General features: G+C 37.7%; 1 protein-coding gene across 7 annotated transcripts in view; it reads right to left on the bottom strand.

Moving 5' to 3' along the window:
• WDR11 (WD repeat domain 11) overlaps positions 1–24,202 on the bottom strand; it is a 38,678-nt gene extending 14,476 nt beyond the window's left edge. For 2 of the 7 annotated variants that reach the window (XM_071749552.1, XM_071749549.1), the window contains exons 1-16: positions 24,017–24,196; positions 22,253–22,364; positions 18,655–18,808; positions 18,015–18,188; positions 16,681–16,867; positions 14,652–14,817; positions 13,911–14,025; positions 12,770–12,965; positions 11,050–11,150; positions 9,775–9,951; positions 8,329–8,413; positions 5,005–5,111; positions 2,783–2,858; positions 1,320–1,428; positions 875–999; positions 317–464 (exon numbers count right to left, since the gene is read on the bottom strand). In XM_071749552.1, coding sequence (XP_071605653.1) covers positions 317–464; positions 875–999; positions 1,320–1,428; positions 2,783–2,858; positions 5,005–5,111; positions 8,329–8,413; positions 9,775–9,951; positions 11,050–11,150; positions 12,770–12,965; positions 13,911–14,025; positions 14,652–14,817; positions 16,681–16,867; positions 18,015–18,188; positions 18,655–18,808; positions 22,253–22,364; positions 24,017–24,102 — 2,118 coding nt within the window. In that variant the 5' untranslated portion in view covers positions 24,103–24,196. Of the gene's footprint in view, positions 1–316; positions 465–874; positions 1,000–1,319; positions 1,429–2,782; positions 2,859–5,004; positions 5,112–8,328; positions 8,414–9,774; positions 9,955–11,049; positions 11,154–12,769; positions 12,966–13,910; positions 14,026–14,651; positions 14,818–16,680; positions 16,868–18,014; positions 18,189–18,654; positions 18,809–22,252; positions 22,365–24,016 lie in introns of all 7 variants that reach the window. The other 5 variants (XM_071749550.1, XM_071749551.1, XM_071749553.1 and 2 more) reach the window with 5 other exon arrangements.
• Between the last annotated feature and the right edge of the window lie 2,700 nt (positions 24,203–26,902).

Genomic DNA, 26,902 nt, shown 5'->3' with positions numbered 1-26,902 from the left:
ATTACATTCTAAAAAAGTATTAAGTGATGTGACAGACCAAATTCTGCTCAGTTAAAACAGGAACAATTCTATTGAATATAAGCATTTCTCAAAACAGTAGTATTTCCTTCAGTATATTTCAACAGACATTTCCTTCAAAGAAATTTTGGGTTTAAAGCAATGGAATTACTTTTCTGTTTCTTGTTGCAAGGAAATACCAATATGACAGAGCTCAATATAGGAAAAAAAAATAATTATTCCTATTTCTAAGTCCAAGCTTTCAAACCCTTCAAAAGCAGCCCACTCCCCCCAAATGATAGAGGAAATTAGAACTCACATCAGGTGGAATTCTTGCACTGTCTTTTACTGTGTTTCCTTCTACTGTGAGATGATAAACCTGCCCATCAGCACCTGTAAACACAAAGTGCTCTCTGGCAGAGATGTTCTGGCTCAGCTCTGATTTGCTCTCAGCTTCCTGTAACAAGCTTTAAAGGAGAATACGAGACAAATATTTTTTTCTTGAAATCAAGAGTTGCAAGGCAAGTTCTCCCTAACTAATACACTACAGCAGCACAAAAACATGTGTTTCCTTAAAAACAATCCAGCAAAATAACAGTTAACTCATTTATACACTTGTGGCAATGGTTAGGGGGCCACAAAGTAAAAAGTAATTGTTTTACTTCAAGAAACAGGTAGTATTCTAGAGAATACTTCAAGAAACAGCTGCTACAACCACTTCTTCCATTCTGTAGTAAATTTTGTCATCTAAAAGGTAAAGGGGGCCCATGAAGTTGTTTTGCCTGATGTGTATTCAGGCATCACTTCCAAAATATTCTGCTCTGTAGAACAATGGCAGAGGGTTGAAAAACAACTGATGCAGACCAGCAGGAAATACCTGATAACAGAAGATTCTACACTGCTGACTTCAGTATCTGATGCAACTGTCTGTCGGGCCATGGCCTCACGGGCTGCTAATTGCTTCTTCCTCAGGCTTTTTAGGTTATGAGAAGGTGACCATTCCTATGAAAAAGTGTCCAGGAAAAAGGGAACAGTCAAATGTTTACTCCCTGAATTTACTGTGGATCTTTCTGTTTAATTATAATGATTTCTCTGAAGATTGCTTTCTTTGATACCTCCCCCCTCACTCAAGGAGCAGGTCAGACTCCTCCCCAAGTATCTCCTTTTTTTTCTTGCCTCTATCTGATAACAGATGAAAATGGCAGTGTGATAGCACTTACATTTATGCTACAGATACAGTAACATTTTGCTGCAAAATTCTTCATAGATTTTTATGCTAACTCAACATATTATGTTTTTATTAACCATATTTTATTACTTACCAAAGCAGTTGCTGTAGGGAAGTTTTTGGACATTTCTCTGAGCAGAGTGCATGTTCTGACATCCCAGATCTCCAGTGGTTTGTCTTTAAATACTACAGCTAGATACTGCCTAGAACAAACAAGATTTTACTAAATTAAAAGTAACCATTTCATTTTGATTTCATTATTTTACTTCACATGTGTTGTTCACAGCAGCATGCTGGAATACTTCAAAAATTAAGAGGAAGCAGAGTAAAGTATTTTGGCTCAAATCCCACTCTGGAGCTTGTGATTTTCTCAAGTTACTGAGGTGTAAAAGCATAGATGTGGAAAAGAGTCCTCCTTCAAAGCTAACAGAATTAGAAATTTCTGTCAGGTGGCACTGCCAATTACTCTAAAAGAGACAAGGGAAGGAATTCTGAGAGAGCAGCAGCACCTCTAATTTAGATGTATTCAGACCAAGTTCATGACAGCACAAGATACCAGACATACCAAGACTGCAGGTTGGACAGATTTTTTTTTCTCTACTCCAGATACATTTCACTTCCCTAATCCAGTGATAAATGAACATAAAATCCTCTTACACTAAGCCACTTATCAGTCATGCCTTCAGACCTTTTGTCTGTGGAGCCTCATGACCAAAACATCTTCCATCCACTTTTCATATATAACTTGAAAATATAGAGAGCCTCTGCAGCTACTCAACTGCATTAATCTCTATTCAACCTTTTTTGTTCTCACTTAACATTCTAGTCTCTTCATCTAAGTCCACAGCTGTTTTTAATTTTTAATATATTAATAAAAGCCCCATTATATGGTTGAAATCTTCCAAATTCTTTTATTTTTTGTAATCTTTACACTGGAGGAAAATTATTAAAGTTCTCTGTAATTTCCACAGGAAAGTAAAGCAGTCTCAGAGTACCACTTGTTATTTTTGCTACAAAGACCAAGGGCTCCTGTCACAGGCTTGATCTCAAAATAAGCAGGATTCAGTGTTAAACAATGTGTTTATTATCAGCTGACTTCTAAAACACTATACCTCACATCTGGTTTTCAAGTAGGCAATTATAATATAAAGGTGTGAAATACATGCTGCAAAAAATAAACACATGAAAAACACCCTACTGTATTGCCAATCTTTTGTTTTAAATAAGGCTTATGTTTTAGAAAAGGGAATTAATTCATAACACAACCAGCACTTTTATTCTCCCTAATATAAATGTCTGTTCAGTGAAAACAATTCTTAAAAGAACTAAAATATAAATGAGTGATCTTGCAACTTGATTGGCTCCTGAAGTGACAAAATCACCCACAGAAACATTCACAGGTTTTGCACTTTGAAACAGTATTCTATATAAATATTTTTCTCCTGATCCTGATGCACATTTTTCTGAAGAGTGTTTTTTTCCTGGTATTTCTATTCGTTCCTGAGGATCTTAGTGCAGTACAGTAAAATTAAAGCCTCATAAGGCTAAGCTACTTACTTTAAATGAGACACCTTTATCATTTCAATAGCTGGCTCATCATTGCCTCTCTCCCCACGAAATGCAATGCTCCTGCCTGGAACACCAAAGCAAGAGGGGAAGGGAAACAGGAATTGTTACCAAACTAAATAAAAACATAGAAATAGTTTATAAACTATGGTGTTTGTAAACAGAACTAGTTTATGAACTAAACTGGAACATCTCCAAGTAAACTGTTGCAGCTTACATTACTCTTGCCCATGTCAAAGTTTCACTGCATTACAAAGAATTAAATATAAGATAAATACTTTTGTCCAATCTAGTCCAATACCTGACTAACTTCTAGAGCAAAACTACAGAAACTGATGCACCATCAGTATTACATAAATAAAGAGGGTTCAAAGAGGTTATTGTTTTCCACTCAAAGCCAATGAACATACTCTCATTTGCCCAAGAAGGAAGTTCAAAAGTAGATTTCAAATTGTGCAAGATAAAGTAACTCTGCCATAAACTCAGTCTGAAAGTATTTCCATGTTTAAGTACCAACTCATTCTACACTTAGAAGAGCAATTCTCTTTCCAGATAGAAGAATCAACTCTAAGAATTCATAATCTTATTCCAAACAAATTTTTCAGTCATCTGTACAACGTGCTGCAGAACCAAAGGTGTTATAAATGTCACTAAAACAAATAATGATCTACAAACACCAGGGTATCACAGCATCTTCTATGCAATTTTCACTCTCCTTGGCTTTCAAGGAAAATTCAAGTTTTCAAACTTCAGCCACTCTTAGGACTGCTCATAGATAAATTACTTATGTCAATTATGAGAATAAATTCAGTTATCAACAATGCTAATCAGAGCTCTCATGTCGAAGGCCAGGCTACAGGAAGCCTTCTAGATGTATTCATTAGTGGTCAAACACCCTAGGAATTTTATTCCTTATTAGTGTTCAGAAACATAAATGAGAATTTTTTCCAGTTAATCAAGTACATACAAACCAGCATGGTTTTCCTAAAACTTGAATTCAAAGTTGGGCTAATTAATGATGGAAGAAGACCCAACAATCAGTTAGCAAGTTCTTGTTAGGTCTAAAAGAGGAAAAGTAACATTTATCAGGTATTCACACTTTCTTGGAACTTGGCTGCCTACAGAAATACTGAGCATTTTATTACTAATATTCATAAATGTTTCATTACTGATTTACAAGCTGAGTAAAATACCAAGATCCCATTTTACATGAAATGAATTTTACATAGCACAGATCTTTTCTTGTTTCAAGTTAAACAAGAGAACAAAAGACATCCTCAGGAAAATAATTACAATATTGCTATGTTAAAAAAATAGCCCCTTTGTGCACCACCCTGGAAATACAGAAATTTAACCTTTTCCATAAGTTTATTAAAAAAAAAAAAGAAAGATCACTTTGCGCTACACAAAGCAATTCAGGATTAACCATGTGTTACAAGATTCAGGCTCCTCAATCAGAAATTAAATGGCTCCATATTTTCCTATTCAAAAATAATTAAAAATTATTGATGTACTTCCTATTTTGATCTCTTTAGTCTTTCTAATTATACCTCCTAGTCTTGTGCAAATACTGAAGTCAATCACAAACATACGTATCATCCATCATAAGGCCAAAGCAGTTGAAAAGCACACAGAATCAGTTTGCTTCTCTATCAACTGTATCTTTTTTAAGTTTTATTTTTAACCCTTTCAATTCTTTGAAGAAGTACCCACTTTAAAATAGCCATTTTATATTAATACTCACACTCAAATTCTGTCCATGCACCCAGCCTACACTGAAAAATTCTCTCTTGCTGGCACAAACTGCAATAAATGGCTCAACAATACTTCAGGTGCTTAGTGAAAGGAAAACAAGTGCAGACTGTGACAAAACACATTTGGAAATATGAGCATTTTGTGAAAAAGTTCCATCACTAATACCCACGCAGTGTGAATACTCCAAAACCTCCTGCTAACACTTTTGAATTCTTTAAATAAATCCATGCTACATCTCTGCAAAGATGTTGTATCAAGTCTGTCTGCAGAACACCAGATGGACACAATTATGTGGCTTCACTAAGACAGAAGAGAAAAACCAATTAAAACTCCTCTTTATTATTTTATTTTATCATGACAACAGAAGAAATGATAAAAAAAAAGTGGTAAGAACTTCTGTTTGTCACTCCCCAGCAAATCTGTCAGCCTCCTGTAGCAGTTTCTCAGGGAATACTAACCTGTAGGTAGATCCACCAGCTGCAGCTCATTCCTCACCAGCCCCAGATTGTTGGGTGTTGATGTGGCAAAGGAAATAAACCCAGTCAAGCTTATCCACTCAATTCCCCTGTCATCAGAAAAGCACATGGAGATTATTAGCCAAAATAACTGACTGGCTGGAAAACAGCCTGAAGAACAGTAATTTCTTATTCACGGAACTCCTCAATTTGAAAACAGCACAGAAGTCATTTTCTACATATAATGGAAACTCTATCTTTAGGCATAAAAAGAAGCTGCACAATTATGATGCATATATAAAGTTACCAAACTAAATCAGAGTTTCTTTTTCAGCTCTAGTTCTTCAGTGCTTAAAACAAAAATTTTAGTAAGAAACACCCAGTAACTTTTGCAAAAATCCCTCACAAAAACTCAGACTAAAAGCACTTCTTTGATTAAAGCAGGGGGTTACCAGATGGGAAGAATTACTAAGTAACTCAAATTTGTCATAATCTGTCAGCATAAAAGAAAAAGAAAAATGTTTCTCTGGATGATGGGGGGTGGGGTGTGGAGATGTGATTCTTTCCATCCAGATAGAGCAGAAACAAAGCCAATAAAAGAAGAAAGTGACTGAACAATTTTCAAAGACTAAAAACTGAAAGCCTGGTTTATTATTTTGATTTTTCAGATGATGCCAAGGCAGCCATAAACTAAATGACCTTGAAGTGTTACAAAGATGTAAAGTCTGTATATAACAGAGTCAGTACCACCACAGGCCACAAAAGGACAGAAAGCAGCATTAGGTGGTACTGTTCCAAAATGAGAGAGTTCTCTCCTTGCTTTTTTTTCCACGCACATTTTGTGCATTTACCTGTGCAATAAACCAAGGAGCTAGCCTAAAAGTAAACTGAGACTGTTCTAATACCTACATATGCCCAAATTCATTTAAACACAGGTAAAAGGATTTAGGTTTCCCTCAAATTCTTCAAATAGAGATTACACAGATTTTCAGGACAGCTGTTATTCTGTTAGAGCTATCATAAAATCATGGTCTGCTTTGCAAGAATATATGGGAAATATGAGAGAGATAAATAATTTATAAATTACTGTCAGTAAATCCAACTCACACTGTATTAAACAGAGGTTTCCTAAATGCAATATAGGGGGGTGAAAACAAAACAGCATTCTTGCAATATTTGGCACATACAAGCTACCACCATATTTTTCTTTATTTTTTCAGTTCGAGCTTTAAAAAAGTTGGGAAGCTTTCTTCTTAAGTCCTTGAGTAAATTAAAAAATTTAAGACCTAGTGTTTTTCCCTACAAAAGTTCAACCAATCATTTCAGTTAAAATTTGAAGTATTAAAACACTAATCAAAACATTACAGAAATTATTAAATAGAAATCTATGTGTGATACAGCAAATCTCCAAAGGTTTGCAAGTACAGGGAGAAATGGAAGAAATATGAATTCCAACATATTTCTAATTTCTATTATTCTACTATAATTTTTTTGAAAAATCCTCCTAATGCATTGTTATTGACGGTAGTTTTTCACCACTCTCATTCAAAGTCAGAAGCATTTTATCTATGTCTTTCATCAGTTCAGGTTTACAAGACAAGTCCTTTTTCTTTGCTTCTGAGTGGCCACCTGTCAATATCAATGAAATATAAAATGAATAGCAACCCAAGACACTGGTAATCAAAAGGAAACCTGAGCTCAGCTAAATGCTTGCACCTAAAACAATATTTTTTTTTTTTACTTTCACGCATGTAAATGAGAATCTGAAGACTGTGGTTCAAGTTGAAACATCTCCAATTTGCAAAACTGCCTAGTAATAGACAAGTCTGTTGAATTAAAGGTTATATTTAACTGTAAATTTCAAATATAAAATTCAGGGATTCCACACATTCAACTTGTCTCAGTTACTTCAGAGGGAAGATTCATTCTGATTAATGGTTACAATACAAAGAAATTATGGAGTGTACTGAAGCAGACAAAAACACAAATTACTTTGCTAGTTGGAAAGGAATTGTTGTAAGATTTATAACAAGGCAGCTGGTACTCAAATTATAAGAACTGTAAGAAAAGGAGAAAGGTAATTCTGGAAATAAACCCGTATCTTAAAGAAAACTGTATTTAAAAACTCAATCATATTATCAGAAAATCCTCTCAGCATCAAATTTTATTATTTAGAAAGAATTTTCCTTGCAGATCAAACATATCTGTATGGCCTAAATGTCCAAAAGTGAACAGCACCATGGAGCACATTTTTCTTTTTTTAGGAAGAGGCCAGTTAAGGAAAAGAAATTACAAGTTCTGAACATGGCACATTTGAAGTAATTGTACATGCTGTAAAGGAGACTGAAGAATTCAATCCTGCAAACAGGATTTCACTGCTCACACTGTGTTGTCAGGCAACACAGATTTCCTTATGCACAGCAGTGAGTCAAGCTCACCAACACAGAAATGGTACCTATTTCTCAATCATCTTCCTCTCTGTGAGGAAAGTTTTTTTAGGGAAGTGACGAATGCTTGTAAAGCAGCCTCCAAAAGGGGAATCAGCCTAAATTCAACTGCTCAAACTTAGATGTAATGCAGTAATTTTCAAGGTTTGCCTGCAGGCAATACACATTCCTGTTGCAGTCACTGTGATTTTAAACTTAAAAATTAAAGCTGTTGCAACCTTGACCTCGCTGTGCCTTAGTGAAAAATAATAAGCACTGCTCTAGTTATAGTTATCCATCCATATATCTATCAGAATGAGCAGAAGTGTCAGTGAGATGCATTGTAAATGCACCACTTCCTAGCAAGGACTTCATTTACATGTCTCAAATATATTCTCTGCACGGAAGATACATTATCATCCTCATCTTACCACACTCAGGGATCAGACCTACTTATTTCATGGTTCTCCTGAATTTCTATTGGAGTAAGAATTAATTGCATTGCTCTGGATCCTGAAGGAAGACAGACTGACCTCCTGCTCACAGTCTCCCTCTGTATTTTTCCCCTCATTTATGCTCCTAGCATAGCCTGATGGACTTTTCCTTTCTGTGTGCTCTGAAGTATTTCTGCTGCTCCTTGCCTCAATACCTAAAGGAGCCTGGAAGCAGCTGATCCACATCCTAGATCACAGGCACAGCTGCTGATCAAACATTTAGTTCACTCTAATTTTGACAATATGTTACAGCTTTTACATAGCAAAGATATTGTTAAGACTACTCAACAGGCAATTTTCTTGAGCATTTTTAAAAATGAAACAAGACTCCCAGTTTGTTACTACAATGTTAGATTTAAGTTTGTCTCCAAGAAGGATTATAGTAGGAATTATATTTAAAATCTTACTTGACTTCACAGGAATGGATGCTTAACTCTTTGTGTAAGAGACCACTTGTTAGATGAAACACCAGGACAGAGCCATTACTTGTACCTATAAAGGGTGATTAAAAAGAATAAGACTTTTCTTCTTCTCTACCACATTTCAGTGAAATGCAGGATTTACAGGTATTTTTCTCTTTGCCTTTTTTAATTTTAAACACATATAAATTATATTTTACAATTTTAGAAAAGGTATTTTACTTTCTAGTTCTGGTCTCTAGCTTAAACCCCAAATACTAAACCCTCCAAGAATCTCTGTAGTCAATCAAATTCATTTTAATCAAGACACTTCCCTGGACCTAACTGTGGAAAAATCTGTTAATTCCTCTTGAACTTAATAGCTATTGGCTTCAGTTAGAGGAAATACAAAATGAAACAAAGTTGAAAATAAAACAAAGTTACAATTTTCTATTCATATTTTCTATTCATATTTTCTATTTTTCTTTATACTCATGTCAAATTTAATGAATGTCTAGAATGCTGCAGACCTTGCTGCAAACACAGTTTGTATCTGCTCACTAGTGTCTTAATCTTTATATTTCACCTGTTTTAATAGCTTCAGTTTACATAAAAAGTTACATTTCAGTGGCATCTTGTCATGTAACCTTGTCATGTCAAGCACAACTATGGATGGTACTTTTTTTAGCTGAGCAATAACAGAAGTATTGCAAGACTTGAATATATAGGCACAAGTATTATTATATAATTTTCATTACTGGAGTGAGATCCTCCTTGCAAGCTCCTGTGTAACTTTCCTCTTTGCAATCCACTGCTATCTTAGGCATATCAAGAGCATGTTTGAACAATCCAATTTTACAAGCTACTACAATCAAATTACAGCATCGATGTGTCTGCTCATCCAGCCTGAAGACAGAGAGCAGCCTGTGTGGATACACTGTGAAATCCCTGATGTGGTCTCAAACAGCACAGCAGAAAAAATCAGATTTCAACAGGAAGAACTCTGAGTTCATAAATCAAGTGCTCACTGGAAACTATTGGAATACCTAGGTGAGTTAATTTTTAATAAGACTGAATAGATTAAATCAGAAAAATGGTGCTTGAGTATATTTTTAGATACTTACCTCATAACAAATGTACAGTCTCTGTAAATTTAGTTATTCTAGGAATGCAGTGCTGCAGAAGTCCATATTTAGTGATAGAATGAAGGGAGAGCAGCATGTAAAACACTGATCAGACCAATATCAGAGCAAATGAAAGGATAAATACAAACTTGCTAATATACTGCAAATTTTCAGGTAGCAATCCTTAAACACAAAGCAGTAAAATAATATCCAGAGACTACTGATGCAAATTAACACAAGGGTTCCATAGGATCAAAAAATTATTAATAACTGTAATTGATCTAGATTCTAATATTTTCAGAGCCACCAATAAACTACTCAAGATACTTACCAACAGCCAGGATTGGCTCATATTGTTTTATGTTTTTAGTTGTAAGAGGAGGACACATACGGATGGCAAAAGGAGGCAGAGGAAGTCCTGAAAGAAGCCCAGTCAGCAAAAACTTGAGATGCACTTCTTGCAAAAGAGAACTTTTAAACTGTTCTTCTCCAGCAATTGTGCCTTGCCCTGCTTAAAAATGAAACCTTGTTAGTACCACAAGATATTCTGATATCTTAGAGTTTTAGACATAGCATTTATAACACAAAAATTACAAGTAACCTAACATAGAAAGGTTTATTTAAAGGAGCGTTCCTTCCTGTGGGACTCTAAGATAAAACTTTTTAAAAAACTACACCCCAGCTAATTTCTCCAACACTGGCTTTCTTTCCTAACACTTAGAAGAGGAAGAAAAAAAAATCAGGAAGGAAGAGGGGAAAAAAAAAAAGTTAGTGCAACCCTTTTAGTCTTCTTTGAGAATTCAAAAGTAGTTTCTGTTCTTTTTTTTTCTTCTCCTTTTATTTTTTTAAGTTACATACAAATATTTTAAACTTATTAGACCAATTCATAGGCTTGTGGAGGTAAAATAAAGAGTGCAATCCACTACTAGAAATACAGTGAATTTACTCAAATACAATAACATAGATGGGCAGAAAAAGGATTTAATTCGGGTGCTGTATACACCCTGCAGTCAGCTGTAGCATTGCACATGATACAAATTAACAGCTATGATATAAAGGACTACAGGAAATGTGAGTAAGAGAAAAATCACACCAAAAGAGCTCCCCCAGTGGTGAGCTACCTGTGCCTGCTAATACAGACAACTTCTATCACACCAAAGCAAAATCTGCATCTTGGCATCTCTGAGCAGCACTATTAACTTTTCCAATAAAAATTTGTTTTAAAAGATAATGGCAACCCTTTTTATGGAACATTCTGAGGCATCAGTTGCTCTGTAGATTCTGCAAAGATGGGATACATCAGATAAGGTTTTTTTCACATGTTTAAGGTTACTTTTAAAAATTACTGTGTTCTGGCCAAATTCCAACTTAATTTACTTTTTTTTCCTCAGAGAAAATGAACTTTGAACACTGGTCCTCAGTGTAAAATCCTCAAAAAGATTAATTTGATAATTACTTTAGCAAGTTGGAATTCTTTTCTTTGAGAATTATAACTTAAATTACACAGGAAATAATTCTAACATATGTTCTTCAATACGCTAAGATGTACAATGAGTCAGAAATCCTAGAAATGAGTACCAGTAAAAACATTGAAAGAAATTCTTACCAATCATGTTGTCTAGGGAAAGGTCTGGAAGCTTATTTTGGAATGCTCCTACTGGAATTCCACAGAATGAGATTGGGGAATACAACGGTGATGCACTTGAACTGCTGTAAAAGAAACAAGAGGTTCCTAATATGAGCTGGATCACCTGGATCCTCAACCTTGTTTTTTTTCCTCAGGTTGTTCTTTCAGCATTCCTACCACTTACTAGTTGCAGTGTATTTTGAGAAAATTATTCTTATATTCATTTAATATAAAAATTATTCATTTACTTCATGCACAACTCTACCAGGAGACAATGCACACTAAAATTTACAAAATTTAAAATATTTTTCATCTTCCCTACACAGATACAAACATAACAAAAAAAAAAAAATCAATATATCCCTTTTCCTGGACTGTACCTAAAAACTGAATGGGGTGTTAATGTGTGTTAATATGTAGAGCAATGTTAAATGAACACAACTAAAGAACAATGATAAATATTTCAGTATTTGAGAATAGATGCCCAAACTTGAACTACTGCTGGGCTTGAGGACAGCTCTGTGTCATAAGCAAAGAACAAAGACTACTGCCTGCACCCAGCTGTAGGTAAAAATAGTTTCAGGCATGTACAAAGCCTTATTCTTTCAAATCTCAATTTAACAGACTTTGAGGGTTTTTTTTTTTTAATTTAAAACACCACCAAAAGCAGCAGGATCAAGAGCTCATGAGGGAAAACTCTTTCCACATCCATTAAAGACTCTGTGCCGACAAGAAATATGCTTTACTTTTCAGTACAATTCAACCACATCCAGAATCCTCAGCACCCAGTGGATCTTCTCTTACGGCTACTTCTTTCCTGGTTATACAGTAATGTCAAAAAACAATGTTTTAGAAATAAGCCTAAGAATCCAAGAAGTAAAACCCCGCAACACACAGATCCTAAACAGCTGTCTTGGAGAGCTCATCACAAAGAATCCATCTAAGAGTATTTTGGGGAACACCAAGAATCAAACAGTAAATCAGTGATGAGCAACAAGAGGATCTCTGTTGAAAATGTGGTATTTCTGATATTTTAAAGTCTGCTAAGAAGTCTGTATTTCATTAACGCAAATAAGTTATTGATTTTTATTCAGTAGTCCATTAAAGGTTTATTGTAGCAGAATGACCATAATACACTACACATTCAAAGAACAAGAGTATTTCACGAACTATTTTTAGACACTACTCAAAATCTAAAATTCTGGAGGGTTTGGACATAAAGATATTGTTTGTACCACTGTATTCTAGCCATCTGCTGTGCAGCCTGAATACTGCTCTGTGTCAAATTCACACATACCAAGCTAAAAACCTTTCCCTTACTAAAAATGTAGGCCTTTCCAAACTCATTTTGCAATTCTTCCATGTGACTGAAAGTGAGGGATTCATTCCTGAGGAAAATTATATAGCCTGAAGAAAGCCAAATGACAAGAAAATATTCCTTTAAAATAAGGTGAAACTTCATCCCTATCTGCTGTTTCCTTATTCCAACCACTTAGTATGGAATTATTTTTTTAAAGAAAGAAGAGTAAATACCGTTCCTTCCCTTCTGCTTCTCTTCCTTTCATCCATACAACATGGATGCCACATGTCACACTACCATGCACACAGGGACATCACTGCTGCATTTAGCATATCATTCAATACTACACACCACTTGTAAATGCAACAGACAAATGATATGAAAAATAAAACCCATTACCTGTTCCGCACATTTCTGCCAGAAAAACTGGATTTTAATTCCCAGACCATTATCCTGCCATCACTGACTATGAGGGCTGCAGAATTCTCATTGACTGGGCAACACACCATGCTGAAGGGTCGAACTGTTTTTGTCACCCTGATGGCATCACACTGACTTCTTAAATCATAAACCAGCTCCTGAACTGGCTCTGGATCTGTAACAGCAATGACACCACAACTGATGAACAATCAGGATGGAAGAGAGAGGATGTGATCAATCAACAGAGGTAAATTTGCAGAGAGACAGAGCAAATTGACAGGCTTCCTCTGCAACAAGGAAAAAGAATAAAAAACCTGTATACTGTTGATCTTGCTGTACATAACACATCTTTGAAAGGTTGTCCAAAGTTGTATTTTTTTTTTAAATATCTTATTCCACCTAAATCTTGCAAAACCTAAAAAACTACTGTTTCATTTCTGGGTGGAAAAGTGCTCCTGCTCTCCACAATCCAAAACTCATTTGGTTTATGGGTAAACCCAGAAGCAAGTAATGTAGCTCACTCAAAATAACCACACTGCCAAACCCAAAACAAACTCTAATGAAAAAATAACTTAACTGCATTCCTAGAACTAAGTTTTCTATTCTTTTTTCCAGTCTCCTCCTCTATACTTAAAAATTTATTCTTAGTAACACATCAGAAGAGACAAAGGTTTCATAATTTAGATTTTAATCTAAAATTAAGTCCATATATTAGTTCTGAAAATCAGTTCTCCCAACTGACTGAAATACACCCAAGGCCATGTGTTTGCCTGAAAAATCTGGGGTTTTTTCAAGATAAAAAGAACAAACTAATATTCATTTAGGTAAAACTTTCTTACAGAACTGTAGAGCCACTTCATAATTAAAGTATTGTTTAGTGATAAAAGCATTTTCAGGGTATTAACATCTTATTTTGCATTATATTTCAGGGAAGCCAAAAATAATTCTGGGAGAATGGAGCATAAATTTAAATTTAATGTATGAGGGGAAAAAAACTACCAGAAGGGCTGTAACTCACCCTCCTGTATGAGGTGTGATGGTTAACATTAAAGTATTCATTAATATGAAGTATGAATATAAACTCAAAGTTCACTCTGGACATTTTTGACATAAAACATACCTGGCTCTTCATTTGGAGTTCCAGTTATGCTGCAGTTAGATCTGCGAACTCTTAAAGTGACACACCCATTTTCATGTAGACAAAACAACCCATCCCTCTGAAAACAAGGAATTACCTAGATAAAGAAATATCACATCATCATATAAGGTTATCAAAATATTAGCCTTTGCAAAGGCTACTTGCAAATGAACAATTTCTGATGTATAAGCAAGTGACTAAGCATACTGCCATTGATGCAACACTTCAATATATTTTTTTAGTTTTTATTTTTTTTTAGTTTTTTCCTTCTCTGAGGAAGTCATTTGAGAAATTCATTGAAAGTTTTTGTTTGCACTGATTGCTTATTTGGGATTGTTTTAATTCCTTTTAGCTATCACTTCTTGTTTAAAAAAACGACAATTTTTTACTATCAGAATTCATGATTCCAAGAGAATAAAAATGCTTCAATAAGAGCTCACACCACACTTAGCTGTCTAATTAAGCAAAGGCAGACTCAAAAAGTCACTTTTCTACAGCACTGTTTCCACTCTGGTAACTTTTGTAACTCCACAAAATGAAGTGAGTTTGCTGCAGAGTTCAGAAAAGTAAATTGAACAATGCTTGCTTCAGAAGACACTTTTCCCCCTCTGATGAGTAAACTTCATTCTCTAGGACTGATCAAAATATAACTACCAGTGAGTCAAGAAATTAGATGTGAACTTAATAAACTATTAAAATGATAAAAATCAGATTTTTCCTTACCTGTATGAAAGGCACACCTGTTCTTTCAATTGCAATCACACCCACTGTCTGATTCACTTCCAAGTCAAGAATCAGAATTTCTCTGGGATACAGTAACAGCATGTAGTTTCTTTTGGAAGGCAAATATGACAACTGAAGACAGTCATTGAGTGTTACAGATTCAGCACTGCAAAACATCAGATATAAACTTTATTGAAGTATCAACAAACAGTTCAAGTTCTAAACAAAACTGAACAGGATAATTTTTCCTGCAGCTGCGTTTTTCATGTGTTCCCTATTTTCATCACTAGGGAACTGTAGATTTCCATTTAATTGCTACAGCAGTGCAAAGCATCTTTGAAAAGTGCAAAGCACCTTTGAAAAGACACACAGTCTGTTGACTTTTGTCTAAATAAGATTATAGAATAGTTTTTTAAATAATATATAATTCAAATGGAACAAGTCTAATTCATGCACATCTCAAACACAAAGCAATTCAATTATGAACAGTGCTGGCTGTCATGACACTTACTGCTATTCATGGGACATTACCTTTTAACACACTGCTTACTTCATTTTTCATATTATTATGCATTTTGAAAATGAATAGAAGTAGCTTGTCAAGCATACTGCTCCTCAAACTCAAAGGAAGCAGCAAAAAGCAGGAATATTTTGTGGAATGTAATGTTCATTAGGCACATGCAATCCAGAGGACTGCATTCAGTCACACTGAAGAAAAGCATCCTCACACTCTGCTCAGATTCCAAGGGCTCTGAACTGATTTAATGCACCATCCCTTCCAGGTTTTTTTAATCTTCTCATTCTACCACACACTAAACACTCCTTACACTCTCCTCACACTGCATTCCTTGCTTCAAGGGAATGATTCACCTTGTCCCTGCAATCCCTTTCCTGACAATCTCCTGCTCCTCTCTCCCCAAAGTTTCCCTGAACTCACACAACACCAGGTAAACCACCGCTGCTACAATTTTTTATTCCTTTTTTTTCCATTCTAGTAAATTCAGGTGTTTTGGATGGAAAATGAGGGAGAAAAAGAGAAGATAATCACACCCTTGGCAATGTTCACATAGAATTTAAAATGCAAACAGGAGAATGCAGAAAGAGATGAGTATCTCTGCTCACCTGCTGTGAGCATGGAGCACACAAAAGGCAGCAGCAGATGTGCTCTCTCTATTTACAAATCAGGTGTTCCACCCAATGTAGCACAAATCAAGCATTAAAAAACACAAAGTGACAAGATTGTGCCCTTTAACTTCATATAACAACCAGTCTGCTCACCATTGTGCAATTTAAACCTTATTAAAACTGAGTGTGCATTTCATATGTGCAGGAGATTTTGGGTTCAAGTGCAAACTGACAGTACAGTCTGATTAGTTTCTCAAATTCTCTAGATGTTTGAGAATTATTTTATTATTCAAATAGAAATTAGAAAAGGAAAAAAATTACACCAACCAAAGGAAAGTGATCTAGAAAATTTCTAATAATAATAATAAAAAAAAAACAACCAAATCTCAAACTGCAACAACTTCAGTTTTAGAAGGTCAAAAAATAGACAAAAACGTATGTAGAAATTTTATCTTGAATTATACACCATTAACCTAAAAATACCTCCTACTGCACTATCCCATACAACAGCAGAAAGACAACTCAAGTATCAGTACCTAAAGAATTTTAATACTTGTGTTACATCCCTCTCATTCAACAACTGTAATGAATTATATTAGCCCATTTTCCCCTTTTATTTTTTTCCCCCCAAGAATAATGTTTCTGAATTTACACCCGCATAAAAATCCATTAACAACAGGAGAACATTATTTAATTAACCTATGTAAAACATGCTGAGATGATATGGATGCTTTTATACACAGAACTGGATGAATGACTGTCCATATCCTCTTATAGGACCACCTGCCTAACTCCATGAATTTTCTTTTTTAAAGCTAATTATCTTGTAGACTTTAATCTAATTAAATCTACAAAAAATACACTTAAACAAAACATTATCTGAGAACAAATATTTGCAACCTACCTTGGTTTTTCATTGCTGATTAAGATTTTTACTTTATCAAGAGCCTTTTTGGCCCCTGTAGCAGCAGCCAGCTTGTTATGAGAAGGACTGGAGTGGGGACTTGTGATGTAAACTTTCTTCCCTGAGCTGGCAGGAGCTTTGGAAGGAGAGAAGTCGGAGATGAACACTATTCCTTCACTGGTGAGCACTGTTAATAACAATATAATTATTATTATTACTGTTAATATAATAAAACCAATTTTTATTATAGCAAAATACATCTGAAAATTGATTGTGGGGTTCCATTTTAATGAAATTTTGGTGAGAAGAAATGCTAATAACTTTAGTAAAACTGCATTAGGTAGAAAACTCAACGTTCCAGACAACCAGGACCTTCTACAGAAAGAGAAGCAGATGGTTCATTATAATTCATTAATAACTGCAAAACTCAATTTTTCAAAATTAAGTTTATAATTAAAACATACTGCGGGGACCTCTGGCAGATACCTCTGGTTTACTCAGTAGTTATTCTCTTTCATCAAGTATTTTTCTTTAAGCTTCACAATGCAAACAGAAGGCAGGGTTGTACCCATTGGCTGGGTTGCCATTTTTTTGTTGTCATGCAGAGCATGGCTCAAAGAATCCTTAACTCACAGTATTTATGTTACAGAATGAAACTTCAGCTACCCTGTAAAGATTTAGTTAGGATCTTACTACATGTTTATAGTTGGTTTAATGTTACAGCAGATGAAGAAGAACACAAATACAAAACTTGGAAGCTGCACTGTCTCATTACAGATCAAGAGTGAGCAGGTTAAATTAAAGAATATAATGGTAACTTTTCTATTTCTTAGTTTTCTTCTGTTAAAATGTAAACAAATCTGCACTGCACTCCCAATAACTTCTAAACTGCTTCTGAAGCTGATGTTTACAGATTCTCCAAAGAATCCTTTCTGTTGAAACATTTATTCTTGGTCTACTCATCTCAATGGGTTCTCCCTCTGCATCCATCCTCAAACAGCTTTTTTCTTTTTTTTTTTTTTTTTGCATCAGTTTAACAGGGCTCTTTATACTTGGCTTCCTCCAGCTTCCTATCTCCATGCTTTCCACCTTCTTTCTAGAGCCTCAAATATTTCTTTTCAGACAACTACTACCTCCTTTTCTACTTTTGACATCTCATTGCATCTCATTTGCACACTGGGCAAAGACTCCCCTCTCTTTGTTTTGAGACTTCTGGTCATTAGTGACATTATTCTCTCCAATCTATTAACTTAGTATCAGTATTAACATTTTAGTTTAACATTTTTCCTGGCCACACATACTCAGGTCACACTGTTTTATACATCAAAACTTACAAGCTAAGTGTGATGGATCAAAGGGGTCAAATGAAAAAGACAGGATATTTTCAGCATAACTTTTCTTCCAAAGTTTGGTTCCTGTGTCTGCATTCCACAGCACAATATAATTGGGTGGGTGAACTGCAAGCAGTAAATCTCTAGAAGCATCTTGATTCCACAGCCACTGCATGTCTGTCAGAAGAAAGAAGGAAGAACAAACAGTGTCATTAATTTTCAAAAAAAATTTGTATTTGTTGTATTTTGAAGTTATTATTCTTCTGTTATACCTCAACTTTAAAGTAATGATGAGTGACTTGTGAGCAGCAAGATGTTTTTATTTCACAGATCCAAAAAATAAATTCCATTTATGGCCTGACTTTATGCACTTGGTAGGAATTATTATTTCAATCAATAACATGAACAAAATAGCCTGTAACTTTTTGTCAGAACATCTTGGACAATACTAAACATCACAGCATCCCTCTGGGAGGCAACAAGTCTTAGGTTTACCCAGAAAAGAAGCAGACAAACATAGCCAAGGCTACTAATCCCAACAGCAAAATTCAATGGCAGAACTGAGCACAGTTTGCAAAGCCTTGGGGATGGATTTTAGGGATGCTCCATCAAGTAACCTCCAAACAAACATCACTACCCTCACCTTGGATTGGTTTTGCATGTTCTTGTATTTCACAACGAGCTGCTCCTGTTGCCACATCCCACACAATGATCTTCCCAGTAACATCAGCAGAAGCCAAGCGTAAAGAATATGGAGAGCCAAGATTGTGATGGTAATTTTCTTTAGCCCATTTAACCTGAAAATATAGATGGAAATTGGTCAAAGGCAGCATATATATATAACAAACACCTTACTTCCTGTTTTTTCAGAGGGGTAAGCAATTAATAATGACCTCAACAACAAAAAAAAGCATAGTAACAATTAATAATCAATAGCATCAGTGCAAGCACATCTTTAAGCTACTCTCAGTTGTGCAAATTTAAAGTTTGCTTCAAATGTGCTGCATGACTGCATTAGTGATATTTTCAAATTACATAAATCAACAATCCTTATTCCTGGACTACAACAAGCTATAAATACATGCTATGTATACAAAAAATTCACTCAGATATTTAGAAGGCACTAAATCTTTAAGGTTCTGTGGGTAACTACAAACAAACCTTTACCCACTGATTACCGGAGCAATTTGAAAATTTAACTTTCCAATCAAGTTGAAAATTTACCATCCAACTTTTAAATACATCATAAAGCATTATTTCCTCCAATGTCAAATATCTGTGGTATTGGGGGTGGAAGGAAGGTAAGTCTTTCATTGTATTTTGTCAAGCTATCACTGTCATTTCCTCTTTTTAGTCCTTTTCAGACTGTCACCACCACTGATTTCCAAATACCACTTTCTGGTTTGGGATTTCAAGCTGCATGGTCTTAAAAGTTGGCAAAGTTCATGAAAACCAAGTGTCTTGCAATCTGAAACACTCTGTCTCCAATTCTTTTTATAATCTAAGGAGGTACCACTGACTCCTTCCTTATCTATTCAATATGATCTTGTTTTGCTACCTGCTTTAAAGGAACTTCTACCCCAAAGAGAGACTGAGGGCAATTACAAAATAAAGAAATTTTAATGCCAGGCTAATGGGAATTTACCTGCTAAGTGAGATGGATCCATTTCACTGCAACCATTACCTATTCCAGACATGGTTATAACACCCAGATTGTGAGGAAGTATTTTTGAAAAGAAAAACCAGTTAATCAGACTGCCAAAGGATGATGAAACAACTGTTATTATCTTTACTCTCTGATTCCAGATGGTGGTGTGTATTGAAATGTTTCAGATCTGAAGCAGGGGGCTGGAGAAAAAGCTCCCCTGCTGACTGAGGTGCTGGTGTGAACCTGTTCTACAAAGAGTTTAAGTCATACACAGACAGCTCCTGACAGATCCCTTCCAGCTTGTTTAGGCTTCTAGCATTTACAAACAAAGAAAGAAGTCAGCTAGGAACTTAAGAGAATTTCTTACAAATACATGCAGAGGTATCTGAAATGACCATGGCCTCAATAATTTCTCATTTAATGTCTGCTTAAAGCAGAACAGAATTTCTCTTCAGTCTTCCTCCTCATAAATTAGTCATATTCATGCAGGCTACTTCTCCTAATAAAACACAAGAGGTTTTGTAAAGTTGTCTCATAAATTATACAGAAACTATTTGGACTTCAGCATTTGGTTTCTTATTCAAATAAGGATGCTTCCCAAAGCTAGTGAATATCACTGAAGCACATTAAAATGGATCATTACAATCACTACATGGCTCTAAAACTAAGTTTACCACAACTCATTACCTAAAGTAAGTAGAAATTTTGAAGCAGAGTTATCATTAGACCTGCTACCTCCATACCACTTACATTTGCTATTTTTTTACACAATTACAGATATTGGGATGTTAAAAATGGGAATGTTAAAAATGGGAATGTTAAAAATGGGAATGTTAAAAATGGGAATGTTAAAAATGGGAATATTAAAGGCTAAAGGGAATATTATAAAATAAAATTATATTTTTATAAAATATTATAAAAATTTATAAAAATATAAAAATTATTAACATATATTATACTATTAAAGGGAATATTATAAAAATTGGAATATTAAAGGGTAAAGACTGAGGCTAAGCATGTGTTTACCCAAACAAGCTGCCAAAAGGCCAGCAAAGGTATTAATTTAGTGCCCTTGCTCCACAGCTGCTGTTGTGTACACACCTTTGCTCTGAGATACCTGAGAAATAACCTCTCCTCCCTGACACTCAGAGAAGTTGCCTCACACCTGCCACTAAAGAAACCATTTCTTACAGCAGCACAAACCCTAAGCTGACACCAGTGTCTCAGTAACCCTGAGAATCCTCAAATTTCACTGAAAGATTGGGGTGAGTACACCAACATGCTGGAAAAAAAATGAAGTTTTGGTCCTTTGTGAGATTTTGGAATGAGCTTTAAATGTGTCACAGCACTCAAATCTCAAAAAACAACATAAAGTGTCTATTTTTAAGCCTAACTTTTCCACCTTCCTTTTTTTCCAGTCAGTGTCAAAACTCTTTAATACAGTAAAACTAATTCCTTATTTTACAACCATTTTTCAAAGCTACAGTGTCATATGTGCATCTCTTGGCCAGGATCTTGGATGGATTTGCATCAGTTTTAGCCAGCTCAGTATTTTCAGCCAGGAGTTGAACAGTTTGTTCACTGTGATAAGAAAAACACGCTTAAGTGGACTCTGTGGCACTGAAATACACTAGCAAAACACATTACAGAATTCAGCATATGTAAAAGCCAATACAAAATAATTGTGTTTAATTTTTAAATATTGGAGTAGCAACATCTGATACATTATTTGTGTATCTAGTTGAGATGGTCTGTTTAAAGGAAAATACATGAAAAAAGGAAAAACACATGAAAAAAGTGTGCAGTTTCTGGAAGGCACACTCAAGCTTTTTCTTTTGCAAAAAAAAAAAAAAAAAAAAAAAAAAACCACAAATCCACCTATATGAAATCCACTTTACCTCATAAATTACTGACTGCCTTCTAATATTTCATTTGGGCTCAGGACTATTACATCTGCCAGTCAAACATTCCTTTAAACCCTGACTGTCATTCTCCACAGTAAAAAAAAATAAAATACATTCTGTTCCACACTTGATCCAAAGTGGAACTGAAGCTTTTCTAAAGTTTCAAATCAGGCACTTCTAAAGTACAGTTACCTGACATTTAAGCCTAATTTTTAGCCATTTCTTATGGCTCAAAGAAATGCTGTTTTGTATGTTATTGTTCCTTTCTATACATAAGGACAGCACAAAAACTTTAAGGCACCTTTCTAGTTGAATGGTGCACTGGTTACACCCCCACAATAGGAATCAACAGAGAGATTCACCTGAAATTTTGTAATGTTTTTTTAAATTCTGGAACATTAAGAGCTTTCTTAGAAAGCTGTGTTCTGTATCACTACCAAATCACAGAATCAAATCATTAAAAATGTTTCTATATATTCTGCACCTTCTATAACTTCTTAAAACTATACCATCAAACCCAGCTCAAATTTCAGCATGTACTGTTTGCTTTAGCTGTAAAAGAGACCATGTAAAATACAGGTATTTTAGCACAGGGTTTTATTTAAAAGTCAAGAGCAATATAATGTGAAGTATTTCCACTGATTTAGAAGTAGAATATCTACACCAGCATCAAGTGAAACACGTCTTACCTTGACAACACCAGCTTTGTGCCTTTCCAAAACCTGCAAAGTCTGAGCAGTGTTGGCATCAATTATCAGCACAAGAGAATGGCACCCATATGCAATTAAACCTTGCCAGCCCCTAGAAAAGGATACAACAGCATCAAAGAAGAAGAAAAAAAAAAAAACAAAAAACCAAAAAAACCAGCAGTTGACATCAAGAAAGAGGCTTTTTTTTTTTTAAGTTGGATGCTACTGGTCACAAAACATCACCCACTAAAAGTTACATAATAATATAAAACTCAAAAGCAATATAAAATGCCATTGCTGCACTGAGTGCTGAACCCTTTGCTGATGGAACCCTAGGCAGCTCTTTTGGTTCATTTGTAAAAATCTGCTCTGTAAATTTAAGACATTGCTTAGAGACTTATGAAGAGCATTTCCAAGTCTATTTTTTAATTTTTTTTTTTTTTTTTTTTAACAAAAAAGGAGCATGCAAGGAATGGCTAGAGTAAGAGTGAAAATCTGAGCTGTGTCTGACTTCAGGGGAGGTCAACACAGCCCCCAAATGACAGCTGTAAAGAAATGGTGACCACCAAGCAAGCAGGAACACTCAACAGAGAAAAACAAAGTTCCAAACTACTTGAGTGCCAGCTGACAAACCCAAAGGCCACAGTTTTACAAAATAACTCGGCCCAGCTGATTTTCTCCCCCTCAGGTTCAGCACTCTCAGGGCAATGCTTCCCAGCACAGCTGACTCAACTCATCACCCAGAGCCACGAATTTTAAAAAAAACCAAACAAACTGCCTCTGGAAAAGAACAGAGATGAGAATCATAGAATCATAGAATTGGTTGGGTTGGAAGGGACCTCAGAGATCAACAAGTCCAACCCTTGATCCACTCCCACTGCAGTTCCCAGCCCATGGCACTGAGTGCCACATCCAGGCTCTTTTTAAATATCTCCAGGGATGGAGAATCCACCCCTTCCCTGGGCAGCCCATTCCAATGTCTGATCACCCTCTCGGTAAAGAAATTCTTTCTAATGTCCAACCTAAACCTCCCCTGGCACAACTTAAGACCTCTTGTGCCCTCTTGTCTTGCTGAGAGTTGCCTGGGAAAAGAGCCCAACCCCCCCCTGGCTCCAACCTCCTTTCAGGGAGTTGTAGAGAGTGATGAGGTCTCCCCTGAGCCTCCTCTTCTCCAGATTGAACACCCCCAGCTCCCTCAGCCTCTCCTCATAGGATCTGTGCTCGAGTCCCTTCACCAGCCTAGCTGCCCTCCTTTGGACCTGCTCCAGGACCTCGATATCCTTCCTGAACCGAGGGGGGGAAGAAACTGCTCTGATCTCTACAGTTCATGGCAGCAACAAAATTCCGGCCAAAGCTCCAAATGTCATTGCCAGAAGGGCCCTGGATGGCCACAACTTCTCCCCTCGCAGCCTCCCAGCAGCAACTCCAGCGGGTTCCCACCTCCCCAGCGAGGAACGGGGAGAAAAAGGGAATCCCAGGAGCTTTCCCAGTGCCTGGCAAGGTGCCTCAGACACCCCAGCGCGGCGTGGTGGAAAAAGCCAAGAAATCCCAAAAAAAATATTCGCGGTGACGCCCGTGGCCACGGCGGGAAGGACCGGATCCCATGCAGGAGGACCCAGTCGGCTCTCCACAGCTAGGGAAACACCGGGAAGAGGCAGAGCCGGCCCGGGCTGAGGTGAAGGAGCGCCGGGGAAACGCCCGGACCGCCTCAGCCGCCCCTCTCTCCTCCCCAACCGCCGCAGCCCTCCCGGCCCGGCCCCTCACCAATCCGCCGCCCCTCTGTTGTGGGGGCTGAGGGCTCCGGTCAGGGTCCGTGCGGGCAGTTTGATGTTCACCGTGAAGCGCTGCATGGCGAGGCCGGTGAGCGCCGGACCCGGCCCGGGCTGCCGGTGGCGGATGGCGCCGCGGACTTTCCCAGCACCGCCCCGCCGGAAGCGGAGCCGCGGGCCCTTCCTAACGCGGTCCGACGGGGTCTGAGGCTCGGTAAAGGCAGTTCCGGGGCGGGGGTGTGGGCCGAACCGGACTCGGAAGGTCCCGCCCGACCCATGGTGCTTACAGAGAGTTCTAGGACTGCCACGCAGCCCTGGGGAGACGGGTTCTGCTGCTTGTTGGCTTTAATCAGGCAGCCCGGAAGCGTAACGGGATGTGGGCTTAGAGGAGGCCCCGGGGGTTGGGTTGGGCCGGGCCGGGCCGGGTCTGCTGAGGAGAACGGGGTTGGGGCTGTGGTACCTGAAGGCAGCTCGGGACACCAAGGGCTCCCTTGGCCCAGCTCCAGCGGTGTGGGTGCTGCAGGAGCCGCTCTCAGCTCCAGCGGATTTCATCCCCCCCATTGAGACTGAGAGCAAGGAGGCTGTGAAGGGATCCAGCAAAAATCCCGTGAGGAGAGGCTGAGGGAGCTGGGGGTGTTCAATCTGGAGAAGAGGAGGCTCAGGGGAGACCTCATCGCTCTCTACAACTCCCTGAAAGGAGGTTGGAGCCAGGGGGCGGTCGGGCTCTGCTCCCAAGTATCTACCAGTAAAACAAGAGGGCATGGGCTCTGCCAGGGGAGGTTTAGGTTGGATATTAGGAAAAAAATCTTTACAGAGTGGGTGATCAGGCATTGGAATGGGCTGCCCAGGGAGGTGGGGGATTCTACATCCCTGGAGGTTTTTAAGAAGAGACTGAATGTGGCACTCAGTGCCATGGGCTGGGAACCAGGGCTGGAGTTGATGATCTCAGGAGTCCTTCCCAACCCGTCTGATTCTGTGATTTCTGCCCCAAAGTTTCCTCCTCAAGGGAGAAATGCAGCAGTGACAGCCCTCTTGCAGTGACAGCCCTCTTGCAGCCACCCCTGGGTCACAGCAGTGCAAGGCACTGCGTGCCACCTCAGACAACCCATCCCCAGCCTTGTCCCCAAGCAGCTGCAAGAACTCTGAACACTGGCACTGGAGCACAGCAGGCAGCAAAGCTTTGGAAGATCCAGAGATGATCTCTGTGCCACAGAATGCAGGAGATGGTCAGAACCACGTAGCTCCCAGCATCTTCACGTACAGGCTCTGGGGGTTTGTTTCTCTTCAAAATGGAGATGGATAGTAATTGGTTATCTGGTATTATTTTTTTCATAGTGAAAAAGATGCCACTAGATGGCCAAAGTCGGCAAGATCCTCACCCTCAAGTTTCTGGAATGTCTGCAGTGTCACTTTTTGTCACAGAAGATGCAAACAGTGATGTTCCTTTTCAGTGCATATGGGCACTGGAGAAACAATCTGCAGCTGACGTCTTTTCCAACTCTCTCCTCAAGAAATCTGCTCATGAGACACAGCACATTGCTGGGTACCCTTTTCAGGTCACTTTAGTATTGGAACTTATTTCTCAAAACCTCTTCCTCCCGAAATATCTGCCCTTGAAAACTGAATTTCTTTTTTTTTCTTTTTTTTTTCTGTTTTTTTTCTTTTTTTCTAGAAGTGGAGAAAGTTTTTATTCCTTTTTCTTTGCTGCCTTTCAAGGACATGATCTATGCCTCCAGAGATCAATTCTGTAGGAGCCTGAGCAGCCACTAACTTCATTAATTTTAGCTATTTTTTGTTAAGTCTCATTTTTTTTCTCTGTGTCCTTGAACATCCTACTGCTCCTTGTCTACTCATGGTACCCACTGGGAGAGACTTCATGCCAGTCAGCTTCAGCTCCAATATTCCTCACACTGTACATACAGAGAATGTGGCTGTGGATGATCATGAGAGAAAAAAAAACCACACAAATATAATAAAAATATATTTTGCATAGCTTTCAGCTCATAAAGAATTCTTCTGTGAGTTTGGACATGGAAATGTGTGCACAGTCTGCCTCTTTCAGGTTCCTCTTTTATGTAATAGTAATTACTGCATGAATAATCCTCTGAAAGCTCCTGGGACTTCTTTAGTTTCCATGGCCTTAAGGCAGAGCTCCAGGAGCTCCTGGGATCCCCCAGGGAATAACCAGGATTCCAGAGTGTGTGCTGTTGCATTCCCTTGTACAACCCCCTGTTTGAAGTCAGGATTTGTAACTAATTCATGTATCCTGTCAGGAAGAGTTCTCTGTGCCTCACAGACCACGTTCCCTTAGTTTTGTCAGTTCTTCTCCTTGCATTTAAAGCTCCTTAGGTTTTATCCTGAGCCAAATATCTCTTATTGAAGTGACACTGAAAGCCATGCACAGAAGTGATGTCAGGACTCACAGAGCAGGAGCCTTGCAGAGTTGTCCTTTGCCTCAAAGAGCCTCACAGCTGTGTGTGAACCTTCCAGATCCTCAGCTCCGTGCCCCGACATCTGGAACCTCCTCAAATGACATCCAGCTCCTTCCAAACAAGTTTTCCTTCTGCACCTGGCAGCTTGAGGTCACCAGGTGTGAAGGCAGCCATGGCACATCCCAGGTTCTGTGTCCCAGGAAGGTGGTTCCCTTGGGAAAACAGGTTCCCCATCCCTTGACCTGCCACGGCACTGTCATTTCTGAAGAAGACAGCTGAGAGCTCTGCATTCAGAATCAGCAATTGGATCTTTCAGCCCAGCACTCCAAGAAGGAAGCAGGAGCAATCACATCCTTATCCAGCAGCAAAAGAGAGTTCTGTGCCTGGAGTGTGAGGCACTCTGCAATAGATGCCACTAAATGACCCAGAGAATGGGCAAAAGGAGAGAT

The sequence above is a fragment of the Heliangelus exortis genome, chromosome 7, assembly GCF_036169615.1.
Source record: "Heliangelus exortis chromosome 7, bHelExo1.hap1, whole genome shotgun sequence".
In the NCBI taxonomy this organism is placed as follows: Eukaryota; Metazoa; Chordata; class Aves; order Apodiformes; family Trochilidae; genus Heliangelus; species Heliangelus exortis.
Note: the sequence above shows the minus strand (reverse complement) of the source record. Positions and strands in the feature narration are given on the sequence as shown.